At 41.0% G+C, this 13,331-nt stretch overlaps 1 protein-coding gene across 2 annotated transcripts in view; it reads left to right on the plus strand.

The window, feature by feature from the left end:
- LOC117402105 (major histocompatibility complex class I-related gene protein-like) overlaps nucleotides 1-13,331 on the plus strand; it is a 40,808-nt gene that overhangs the window by 21,879 nt on the left and 5,598 nt on the right. The window contains exons 3-7 of one of the 2 annotated variants that reach the window (XM_059006835.1): nucleotides 420-692; nucleotides 4,087-4,374; nucleotides 5,592-5,699; nucleotides 8,492-8,524; nucleotides 8,982-9,029. In XM_059006835.1, the coding sequence (XP_058862818.1) occupies nucleotides 420-692; nucleotides 4,087-4,374; nucleotides 5,592-5,699; nucleotides 8,492-8,524; nucleotides 8,982-9,029 (750 nt within the window). The remainder of the gene's footprint in view (nucleotides 1-419; nucleotides 693-4,086; nucleotides 4,375-5,591; nucleotides 5,700-8,491; nucleotides 8,525-8,981; nucleotides 9,030-13,331) is intronic. The other variant, XM_059006836.1, reaches the window with a different exon arrangement.

The following is a 13,331-nucleotide window of genomic DNA, read 5'->3' on the forward strand; positions in this document are numbered from 1 at the left end:
CCTTGTTCAAATCCCACCTCAACCAATGAGTCATTGTGTGACCCTGAGCAAGTCACTTAACCTCCTTGTGCTCCGTCTTTTGGGTGAGACGTAATTGTAAGTGACTCTGCAGTTCACACACCCTAGCCTCTGTAAGTCACCTTGGGTAAAAGCCTCTGCTAAATAAACAAATAATAATAATAATACATGTCTTTTAATAATTAATAATACATTAATGTAATAATCGTGGGTCAGTTGTGGGGCCACTCACAAGGTATTTTCATGCCGCATTTGGCCCTTGGGGCTGCCTATGGAGTACCAGGGCTCTTTATAGCTCTCTGAAATACCAGTGCTAACGTCTATATAAAAAATTCAGAAAGCTTTACTTTTAACTGACACTAATGTCTAATTTATTTTGTGTCTTTGTGTGTTTACTCCAGTTCACACTTACCAGGGCATAGGTGGCTGTGAGCTGGATGATGACGGGACCAGGCGGGCATATTGGTACCACGCGTATGATGGGAAGGATTTTATCAGTCTTGATGTAAAGACCCTGACCTGGGTCGCTTCTGTGCCACAGGCCGTCTACTATAAAAGCAAACAGGAAGCTGACGCAGCCTTGCAGCAGATCCTTTTTCACTATTATCGACAAGAGTGTTTCCAGACGCTGAAGGGGTACATCCAGTATGGGATGAAGACCCTGCAGAGGAAAGGTAAAGTAGCAATCTTATCCAGTATTCCTTGTGTTTAACTCATCAGATACAAATTGAGTGTTTCAAATATGCAAGACATTACTGAATTACACTCAGTGTCTAAATAAATGGACACACCACATAGACACAAGGGGCCCTATTTTCATACGTGACTAAATGTCTAAAGTTATGTGTTGTTTTTTTTTTAGGCAGGTGTATTCAGGGCTGGTATGTCCCTGATTTTCGTAAATGGCTAAGTGTTTATGTAGGCGTTGAAGCGTCTAAATCACTTATGTTAGTCTAGATGATTAAATTCTCTCCTACAGGTAACATTGGATGTAGACTTGTCAATGCAGGTGCGATTTTCAAAACCTGTAGTCACTAACGTGTTACTGACTAGGATGTTAATGATCAGACAGGGCTCAGAATCGCATATATTGAGTCGTTTAGGCATTTGGAATGGTCATTTGCACTTCTGAAAAAAATAAATAAATACCCAAAGCAGCAAATGTATGAATTAAATAGGCTTATTTACTAATTTATATATATATATATATATATATATATATATATATATATATATAAGCAATTGTGTAAAATCTTCTTTTGTTTTTTTGTGACAACTGTGTATTTTTCAGAAAGCATATATATGTATTCACTCTCTTAGCCAAAGCTATTTTGGACATGGTAGGCTGTCTGGCTTACCCAAGTTGTCTCCGATAAATCTTTGAAAGCCCCTGTAGCATAGAATGTTAGGGCAGTATAATATTAATAATACTGAGCTAGGCATAAATATGTGAAGCACAGTATACATACACTTACGTGTGGTTTAATTACTATATCGTAATTAAACCATATTTTATGTATTTATTTACTATAAAGCCAAAGGTTCTGTCACATCAATGCAATGCAAAATATCTAGAGATGGTAAATTACAAAAGTAATACAAGTACCTACCTTATGATGAAATGCCAATAAAAAGTGTAAAAAATAATTTAGTCTGCCATGACCGGTACCTTTTCTAAAATGTAAATTCACTCTTTCTTTAAATTTTAATGAACTTGACGAAAACACACACACACTTTTGTTTTTAATAAACAGTCTATAATTAGGTCTTCTGATTTTCATTTTTAACCGATAAAACACCCCCGATACAGAAAAAACAAATCTCTGTTTATCCTATAAACACCGGAAAAACACTGAAAACGGTTACAGTACTCAATTCAAATGGTCTTTACCCCTTTCCGAGTGCAGCTGGGCAATGTCCCTCCGTCCTGACTTGTATCTAGCATTGATTCGTTCTGAATACTCTAAACCCGCCCCAACTACTGAGTGACAACACATTCCTGCTTTTCTATTGGAGACTCCGCAGAAAAGGCGGATTGAACACGCTTGCAAGAATGAAAACAAAATTACAAATTGTCGACAAACTTTAAAAACAAATGCTTAGACAAAAAAAGCCCCAGAAAACAGTCTCGGAGGAAGAGGAAGATGGGCCCCAGTGCAGGACCTTATTGTGTGCCCCCCTCCCCAACCGTTAATTTAACCCTTATTTATAAACATCAAACATACCGAATCAAGTGTTCAATATCGAACTATATTTAATTAGAATGTTAGGATAAATGAAACAATACGTAATAAGAACGTTTTCTACTCATCTACTTTATTTCATTTTGCGTGCATCTTTATATCCAACACTACACTGTTTTTTGTAGTGGCGCACTAAAGAAAAAGACATACAATGAGGGCTCATCCTCCACCGTTATTTTAGTAATGCCTACAGAATCTGTGTTTTGTAATATGGCATTCTGGTGTTTAACAATACTGGTTCAGGCAGTAGTGTTAAATTCGAGTTGGAAAGAAAACAATAAAAAAAGGACAGAGGGACAGATGACGCAGTTAGTTTGTAGCTAGTGCAAATACAGTACAGCTGGTTGTAGGCACATCTGAATAATGTAGCTATAGTATAGCGAGGGTACAATACTGTGCATATATTCTCGGACCTCCTAGGATAGCAGAGGTGACAAGTAGCTGGCTATTACAGCGTCTTTTATTTTTAGCTGTGTTTTATACAGTGGTTTTGTTTTACAAGATTTTTCCTGTATTTTATTTCCTTTTGGACACATTGATTAAATGACACTGGCTCATATCATTGCTGGTAGACCAGTGGTTAAATATTGAACTGCACCCACTATCATCTGTTGCTGCTTAATAAATCAATACGCCTGGGCGGCATGTCAGCAGTATTCCTGGTGTCTGATCACATCAATTCAGTGAACAATCCACACCCCCTTTCACAGGGAAAGAAAATAATGTTTCTACTCCTCACAAACGACCATGACGATCCGAGCACAGCTCCTTCTCAGGCAAGGCTGAACAGAAAAATGGCACTGATCCCTTCTGCTCATGGCACTTTGTCCCCTGCCTAATGCAGAGGGGGCTCTGAATAGCAGCTTTGACATACATGCTCAGGTAATTGAGCTACACAGGCATATCCAATTTGGTTCCGGATAATATTTTGTACTTGAAAGGGAACTGTCCCACTGTCAGTATTATTGACACCATGTTAGAACATAAGAACATAAGAAAGTTTACAAACGAGAGGAGGCCCCATTCAGCCCATCTTGCTTGTTTGGTTGTTCATAGCTTATTGATTCCAGAATCTCATCAAGCAGCTTCTTGAAGGATCCCAGGGTGTCAGCTTCAACAACATTACTGGGGAGTTGGTTCCAGACCCTCACAATTCTCGGTGTAAAAAAGTGCCTCCTATTTTCTATTCTGAATGCCCCTTTATCTAATCTCCATTTGTGACCCCTGGTCCTTGTTTCCTTTTTCAGGTCAAAAAAGTTCCCTGGGTCGACATTGTCTATACCTTTTAGGATTTTGAATGTTTGAATCAGATCACCGCTTAGTCTTCTTTGTTCAAGACTGAATAGATTCAATTCTTTTAGCCTGTCTGCATACGATATGCCTTTTAAACCCGGGATAATTCTGGTTGCTCTTCTTTGCACTCTTTCTAGAGCAGCAATATCCTTTTTGTAACGAGGTGACCAGAATTGAACACAATATTCTAGGTGAGGTCTTACTAAAGCATTGTAAAGTTTTAACATTACTTCCCTTGATTTAAATTCAACACTTCTCACAATATATCCGAGCATCTTGTTGGCCTTATTTATAGCTTCCCCACATTGTCTAGATGAAGACATTTCTGAGTCAACGTTAATGGCAAAACAGTAGACTGAAAATCAAAAAGAACAGTCTAATTTTAGCCTCAGATCAGCCATACATTACTTCACCATTTACATCCACCCTCTCTGCCAATCAGAGTGTAGTGTGTTTCTATAGTGTGATTGAATGCTGCATAAAACAATACTGGGGGTCTGACTTTAACAGCACTGGTATGCTCTTTCACCAGTCCGCCCTGAAGTGATGCTGATACAGAGGAAAGCACGTAAATCTGCAGGAATGGACGTCATTTGCCATGTGACGGGGTTCTACCCCCGAGAGGTTGAGGTGAACTGGATCAGAGACGGAGATCATGTGCTGGAGGAGGGGGTGTGGAGCGGGGAGGTGCTACCCAACGGGGACACAACCTACCAGCTGAGAAAGACCCTGACAGTGAGTCCTGAGGACCAGAAGAAACACAGCTACTCCTGCCAGGTGGACCACGCCAGTCTGGATGAGAAGATGGATGTGAAATGGGGTGAGAGAGGGAGATCCTGCTACTGAAATACACTGTGAGCAGGGGAGGGAGGCTGTACCAGAAGTATAACATGAGAATACTTGTTTAGTCCACAAAGGGGTCTGCTTTAAAAACAGTTGGTGCTAGATCAGTTTATCTACCCTTATGAAGGTTGACTGTGGTATACCTTGGTATTAGCTAAGTGTAGCAACTTTATTGCTGTACATACACAGTAAAATTGTGCTTATCCAAAATGCTGAACGTTTACCAAAACCAAACAAAAAGAGCTAAGTGAAAATTAAGAATCTCTGTGTTGCTTTTAAGTGGCATCTTTACTTTTCAGAGTATCTCAAATGGTTTGCCGAGGATTCTTACAAGTGCTAGACAGCTCATTGTGTGGTTGTTTAGACATTTTATTTGCTGTTCAGCAACTGCACAATTCAGAACGGCGACGGCAGGACATGTGAGCATATAGGCAACTTTGACACTTTGTACACTATTTGTGGGGTCTAAGCGATGTCTTCAAGGTAAGGAATCACACAGCAGCCATTTTGCACAGCTCACAGAACTACGTTTCTCTTTTCCATTCATTTAACCCCTCCTTTACCTTCCAGGGTGAAAACCGTACAACATTTGGGGACCTATGTAACTTCCCTCTACAACTTTACCCCATACTTTGTTACATTTAGAAACTAAAAATAACATGACCTGGTGCCGGATTGCACAGTCAGATTTGCATTGATTTTAGGCAGAAGAGACTTAAAAATCAAGCTGGATTTCAGAGTAGATGGGTTTTAGAGGGTAAGACACCATTCATTTGGTCGTGACCCAATAATAATTATTATTATATTTCTTAGCAGACGCCCTTATTTTTACATATTATTTTTACATACAATTACCCATTTATACAGTTTTTACTGGAGCAATCTAGGTAAAGTACCTTGCTCAAGGGTACAGCAGCAGTGTCCCCTACCTGGGATTGAACCCACGACCCTCTGGTCAAGAGTCCAGAGCCCTAACCACTACTCCACACTGCTGCCCCCAAAAATAATGCAGAATTACACAGAATGTCGGTATGTAGAGGGGATGGATTAGGGTTTACTGTAAATAATTTAATAATATAAGCATGGAAAAGGGTGCTAAACTGCAAGAAGAATTACTGTGGTAAACTGTCACACCACTTTAAATAGAGCCTAATCACTATTCCTTTTGCTAAATAGTCTCCTCTGTGTTTGCAGTTCCAGAGGCTGGTCTGAACATGTGGCTTGTTGCTGGTGGTGTGCTGGCTGCTCTGGGTCTGATCGCAATGATCATAGGAGCTCTCATCTGGAGGAAAAGAGCATCAGGTGAGAGAGCGGGAGGCGGGGTTAAGAGCTGCATTATTAATGCTACATTTCTAATTCCTTCATGAATTACGTACTGTATACAGAATAGTTGACAGGTCGTGATGGAGAAATAGAAATATTTGTGAAAAAACTCCCATTTCTATTTTATCACAGTGTTTTAAGGTCCCTGGTAAAAGTGTAAAAGGTAGCTGTGTTAGTCTTTGCACTGGGCTGCTAATTTCTCAATGTAGGAATCTGAAGAGCTGTCTTCTACAGTCATCACCATGGGTTGGCACTTCTTTTCAAAAAGGGACTAGTAGATATCCATACGCCGCTAGAATTTTTGAAAAAAAAAAAGAAAAAAAAAACGGCAAGCATATTGAAATTTATTTTAATAAGCGTGACTAACCAGATTTATGTACATTTTGACCTTTTGTAAAACCAAACCATAAATTACATTTTGGAGGAGTCTGAATTGGCAAAGGCATTAATTGAAGTTGGGGAAAAAAAAGAAAAACGAACTTACTGAAGCGCTGCTTCTGGACCTAGAAAAAGAAAAGGAAACAAAATACTCGCTGCCTGGACATTGGGTGTCCTATTGGACTGGTTTTAAGCATTTGAACGTAATTCTTCTGCCTGGTCTAAGTAATTTGCTCCTGGAGTTTTATGCCAGTGTCTGTAGCCAGTTTTTAATTCAGTCACCCTCCAAACCGTTTTAAATAGTCCAGCTATAAACTGCAAATCAGTTTGAAAAGTGACCGGGTATTTCAAAATGCAAACGCCTTTAAGGTTGTTGCCACTGTGAAACGGTAACGCAAATCTAGCACGGACACCTCCTGCACTACCTCAGATCTCAAAAAGGTCGATTTAAAAAAACAAAACAAAAAAACTCCTCCTCCTAGCCCTAGCACTGTCACGTGACTGCCGGAGGTCTTGGGTGCGTTCACAGAGATCATTCTGCACAGCTTATGTGCAGAACCTGACCAATTTAGCCAATGATCTTCTAAGAATGATCTCCGTGAGCGCACCCATTGTGAGGAGGAGTGTTTCGTTTGATGTGCAGCTGATTACCAAGCGTGGCAAACAAAGGGTCTGCATTTTTAAATTAAAGGCAGACTCATTTGCGCTGCATCATGATGAAGATAGCTTGGAATATTTTACTGTAAAATGTAATTAACAAACCAAGAATCACAGTAACTATAAGAAATCAATTCAAGAATAAACCCGAGGTTTCATTACTACATCCCTGGCTCTTCTCTGCCCTGTGCTGTTTGAAAAAGTACATAAAATCTCTGAAGGTTTCCTGAGTTTTTATTTACATCCTATCAAACAGTGAAGCCACACTGTATCATGCACTTCCCCAGACAACGACAACTACAGCAAATTATCATTACTTACTGCAGCGCCACCTGCTGTTTAGAAGGAATATCTGGAAAAAAATGCCTTCAATGGCAGTGTTCAATTCAACATTCATAAATATCTCCTCTTGTTTTTAATCACGTCAGTATCTATTAATATATTTTTTTAAATTAAGTTAAGTTAAGGGTTCAAACTTACTTTGGGGGCAATTCATGAAAATTGGTCTCTGCTGATTCTAATTATTCAATAATGATTATTAAGCCTTGTCTCGGTAGGTGTAGGGTGGTGATGTTTGGTTTGTTAGAGGGATTCAACCTTCTGAGCTACCGCTAACAAAACTCTGAAAAGAAAACATTCCTGATGTGCGTTTTTTGTTATTTTCTTTAAATTAGAGTTAATGTATACAGAAGCATATTGCAGCCATGTAGAGCAAAAAACATTTCGGTACATCTCATTAAAAAGAGAATGATTTCATAATAACAAGAACTATTTGTTTTAACAAGATATGTGCTGACATTTTTTAAAGTAAAGGGGATTGGAATGGAGTTTATTCGAAATGGAAAAACACATTTTCATCAGAAGATTCCAAAATACATAACTAAAAAATAAAGCAATTACTAAAGAAATATGGGCTTTCTTTGTATTTACATTCAGTGGTCATAGTTTTGTTATGCCATTGGCAAATCCTTTTCTTTGTTTAACCACTGATGGTACTCCAGTTTTGGAGAGCACCGGAAACGTCATCCAACCTGAGTTTAACACACATTCTATGCTCTCGGAAAACAACATGTAAATAATATGTGCTTATAAGCTCAACAGGACTCTTACAGGTGCTGATAAGGACATTAATCTTTCATTCTTTCAGTCTTTGTCTCATTGCAGTAGATATAACTCAAAGGAAACTGGGATATTTTGGGATGCCCTGGACACGGACACTGACCCACAATTTTCAGGGAAGTCCCATTTAAAGCTGGACGGGTCACCCTGGTCACCAAAGGAGAAATGGCGAGCCCCAGTCATGACTTTATTTGGGCTGTGATTTTTGTTCTTTTAATGCATGAAAAATAAAAAATGCACATGAAGGAGAGTAACTGGTAGAATCTTCAGAAAAAAATATCTGCAGTGGTTTAATGCATTAGGATGCCATAAATGGGTCAGAATTTCTGGGTGATTTTAGGGAGTGCTTTTAGTAACAAATCTCAACAAGCTGCTACATTTCTGAAAAGCATGGCTGGGTGCAGGGAAAGTAAATGTGTCCAGCCCTGACATGTGTGTACTAATAACATGATTGTAATCATGACCTTTTCCGGTTTAACAAAATCTTGGAGGTCAAGCCAATTGGATGAATTTTTTGCAGTGTGTGGAATAATGACAATACATTTCTCAATGCTATGAAGCTGCTGATAGATCCTCTTGTAAACACAGTAACCCTGAGTTTTGTCATTCTCTCCTAGGTGTCAGGAGCCCTGACTACACCCCAGCGCAGAGTGAGTATTTCAGATGTGTTTTAATTATATAGCCATAAGTAGAAGAAAAAAAAACACTTCTGATTTATTCAAGATCAAGACTGGAGAAAAACAAACAGAATTTAATTTAATAATTACATTCATTTTTGTGGTTAAGAATGCAGTTCTTTAAATAGCGGTCTTGTGAGCAATTTAACTTGTGCTACATGAAAACAGATTTGTAGAAATTGCCTGTACCTCCTTTATATCTTTTCTAATTATTCGGAGTGGTTCAGAGTTTTAATATGTGTTTCTGCAGAGCTGTCTCCACCTGGTTTGCACTGCTTTTAGGAGATCATTCTTTTATAATGCCACGCCTGCTAGATACTAAACTACAGCAAACATTAAAATATAAACCCAAGTGAGAAGGGCTTTAAAGGCTCAGTTTTTCATTCTGGATTTATTTATTTATTTATTTATTTATTTATTATTGTTTCAGCAATGGAACAAAGTGATACATCATCCAACTCCACCAATAATGACTCAGGTAAAGATCACATTTCGTTCTCTCTTTTGTGATCAATTGTTTTTATTTGAGCACACACATGCCACATTCGGAGTCATACAGATATACAGAACTATACACAGAGAAACCAGAGCTCGCACACACATAAATAAATAAATAATAAAAAAGAACAATATCCCTAAACATACATAGCCAGGAGCGGGCTAGTGCTGCATCAGGTGTAATCCAAAGCTGTGACCTTGGATTTTTACAAGCAGAGTTCTACACAGAGTCAAAGAAAGATTGAACAATGTTCAGCTACTAACTGTGAACTAGCCAGTTTAGATAACACTGGAGCTACGTAGTTCTAAACAGTGGCAATGACAGGACAGTCCCAGAACATGTGCATGCCAAGTTTACAGCTGTTACATGCAGGGTTGGGAATGGTTTTCATTTGGAAGCCTCTGTGCAGGGTTGCATAAGCTCTGTGAATGAGATTAAAATGCATTAGTTGATGGGCAGGACTTTTAGATGTCACAAATGTATTTTGCCAAACAGTCACCCAATTAGGAATATTACCTCGACTCCCAATTCCCGCTTCCAGGTTTTAGTAACAGTCAGGGGTTTATAAGATTCCATTAACAAATGGTCATAAATAGTAGATACCATCCCCTGGGAAGGGCTAGTAGGTTCGATCACACCTGCCAAAGGAGAGGGTGGCAGAGCTGTGTCCCATGGCACACCACAGGCTTGCATAGCTGATCTGAGCCTGAGGTACATAAAGTAAGAGAAGTCGGGAAGGGAGCAGGTTTATTTGAGTTCCTGGAACATACGAAGGCCTCCATCACATGTCGCCAAGCAACCCGAGTCATGGTCCAGCCAAGTTCTCAATGCTTTAAGTTGGAATGCCCGGTAATAGAATTTCAAATTAGGAACAGACAGTCCACCTGACAATCTGGCTCATTGAAAAGATGTAAACTGTATTCGTGGGCTACTGCCTCCCCATTGTAATTAAAAAACTTGTGCAGAAGGTGGCCATCTCCTGAATTAGTTAAGTGATTTAATTTGTTGCTAATCGGGAGATGGTCACCTGTTATAAAAGCCTGCAGCTCTCGGCACTCGGGGTGGGGTGTTTTAGGAGCGGAGAGAGCGAGAGGAACGAGAGCGGAAAAAGAAACTAAACTTAGACATAGGAACAGTGAAGGCAACCTGCCCAGCCTGACCTGTGTTTTATTTAGTATTTGGTGCGAGATTTTGTTTTATGTTTAAACCTTTTATTTTGCTCTGTGAGCACAGTTTATTTTGTTATTAATAAAAACGGCATCCAGCCTTTACCTGAAGTACTTCCCTGGTGTCAGTATTTTTTCCCTTCCTGCTTCTGCCTGACATCAGACCACCAGTCACCCTGTCACACCCATACATAATGTTCATTGGTGGTCGTATTCGAATTGAAAGGGATTGGTGGTTGACACTAAAAACCAAAAAAAAAAAAAAAAACAATACAGAGAAAATTAGTATCAACCACACTAACCAACAACGAAACAAATGAAATACAATTTAAAAACATTACCTCCAGGCGAGACGCGGCTGTAAGTGGCCACAACACTCCATGTCTGTCCTGCTAATAATCATGAAGAAAAACACAATGCTAAAAGACTACCTAAAACAAGGGGAAGGGAATCTAAAAGCATCGTCAGGCTTACCCGATCCTAGCAGTGGGTGGAAAACACACATTATTATTATTATTATTTGTTTATTTAGCAGACGCCTTTACCCAAGGCGACTTACAGAGACTAGGGTGTGTGAACTATGCATCCGCTGCAGAGTCACTTACAACTACGTCTCACCTGAAAGACGGAGCACAAGGAGGTTAAGTGACTTGCTCAGGGTCACACAATGAGTCAGTGGCTGAGGTAGGATTTGAACCGGGGACCTCCTGGTTACAAGCCCACTTCTTTTAACCACTGGACCACACAGCCTCCTTAAGAACACAGGAAGTATGACAAATGGATGACTACCAGTCACGACTACCTACAAAAAAAAAAAAACACAGACCCGAAAGGAAAGCCTGTCCAACACAGCTGAAGTGAGTGGCTTTTATTTGGTCAGAGATAATTAATTGATTAACAATAATTAGTGTTCCATTACCTTCAAGTGCGTGTATGTTTTGTCCCACCAGCTACATTCGGAAGGATGTCGGTTTTCATCACAGAATTAATGAGCCCTGGAGAAACTAAAATGTAATCAATTTGAGAATAAGATTTGTGTCTAGTGGGGAAAAAAACTCAACACTACACAAAGCCTCTCTCCCTCCCAGCCTCGCTATCTTACCAGTTGAGAAATTTCAAGAAACTGTTTGTTAAACAATTCAACTAGTTTCTTCAACAACAACAAAAAAAATAATGGGGATGGGACTTCACCCATCCAGGTAAGAACGTCCAATTATCACAGCCACTTCAGCAAATGGGTTTTGTCCTTCCTGTGTCAGTGGAAGGTACACAGACTCAGGCTGTCTTGGATTCAGGGTGTGGTCAGTCCCTAATACAAGAAGGGTTGATCTCTCTGGGGCATAGACGGTTAATGGGACGGGTTAATATAAAATGTATTTATTTGGATATGCATACCTATCCTAAAGGGAAACGTAAAAATTGACAAGGAAGTGACGGGTATACAGGTAGGATTGTGTACACGATTGTCAGTGCCTGTCATTCTGGGGCGGGACTGCGAGCAGTTAAAAAATTGGTTGGCTGCTGCGACAGCCCCGGCCCCTCCATTGGCTAAGATGGAAAAAGTAATTGGAGAAATCTTTCCCTTCTGCGACTTGGTTTTGCCACAGATTTAAGCCCAGAAAAACAAAACAGAAGCATTGGGCCACTAAGAATGAGGACTGGCAATGGAGGGAGTCCGGTTTTATTCAGCTGGGGGCGGTTGGTGAAAGTTCTAGGGGAGAGGCAGAGGAGCCAGGACAGAGGCCTGGTCCTTTTGCCTCCGCTTGGGAATGACCCGACCCCAAGCTGGAAGCCATGGGAGCTGATTTTTTAGCTTGCTCCCGTGACTTTCGACTCAAGCAAGGACGTGACGTGATCAAGCAGCCGTAGTTAATGGTCTCACTTTGAAATTGATCGTGATATGCTGTATTGTGTTGATAAATTACATCAGACCGGGGAAGTGCGTTGACAGTTGCTCATTCCTAGGCCCTTCAGGGATGACTTGTTACATTTGGCTCACTCCGTTCCCCTGTCTGGTCATTTGGGCAGGGATAAAACCAAAGTGAGGCTTGAGGCACGGTTCAATTGGCTGGAGCTGATGGCTATGTGTGGCGGTTTTGTGAACGGTGCCAGGAGTGCCAGTTTGCCAGCCCCAGGGCCGTGCCGCAACCCCCTTTGGAGAGGAGTGAGGCGGGATACACGCACCTGTTGGTCATTCTGGCCATACCACTTCGCTCTGCTTCCGCTAAGTCCGTTGCCGACGAGCTCGGGTATGTATACCCTGGGAAATGCTCACCGACCAAGGAACCAATTTTATGTCACGGCTGGTCCATGAAACATGCAAGCTTTTAGGAATTAAGACTATCCGGACACCAGTCGAATCACCCTCAGACTTCTGGTAGAGCGATTTAACAAAACCTTAAAAGGCATGTTGTGTAGATTCATTGTGAGTGACGTGCGCAACTGGGACAAGCTGATTCCTCCCCTGCTCGTTATGATTAGGGAGGTGCCCCAGGCTTCTATGGGGTTTTCCCCATTCGAGCTGCTGCATGGGAGAAGACCCCAGGGCGTGCTCAATCTCATCAGAGAGATGAGGGAGGAACAATAGGACAATTCGACCAAAACGGTCCGGTATGTGTTGGATCTGTGCAGGCGTCTTGATGGGCTCATGACAACCTGCTGCAGGCACAATGCAGACAGGAGACACAATATAATAGGGGGGCCCGGTTGCGCACGTTTCAGCTGGGGATAAAGTGCTTCTGTTGCCTCCCAGCTCTGAGTCTAAACTCCTGGCAAAGTGGCAAGGACCCTTTCAGGTTACACACAGGGTTGGGGCGGTGGACTATGAGATTCCCCAGCCGGGACAGTGGAGAGAAAAGCACATTTATCACGTGAACCTCTTGAAGCCCTGGTTGCAACAGGAGCCTTTGTTAGTGACGCAGACAGATGACATCACAGATTTGGGGCTTGATCTTTCTGTTTTGACAAGGATGGGGTCAGTTCAGGTTGCAGATAATCTGACACCAAGACAGAAACATCGGGCTCAAAATCTGGTGGCTGCTTTTCCTGACGTGTTCTCTCCAGTCCTGCGGCAGACCAGAGCAGCCTATCATCACATTGAAGTTGAACTGGGGAC

This window comes from Acipenser ruthenus, chromosome 34 (genome assembly GCF_902713425.1).
Source record: "Acipenser ruthenus chromosome 34, fAciRut3.2 maternal haplotype, whole genome shotgun sequence".
NCBI lineage: Eukaryota > Metazoa > Chordata > Actinopteri > Acipenseriformes > Acipenseridae > Acipenser > Acipenser ruthenus.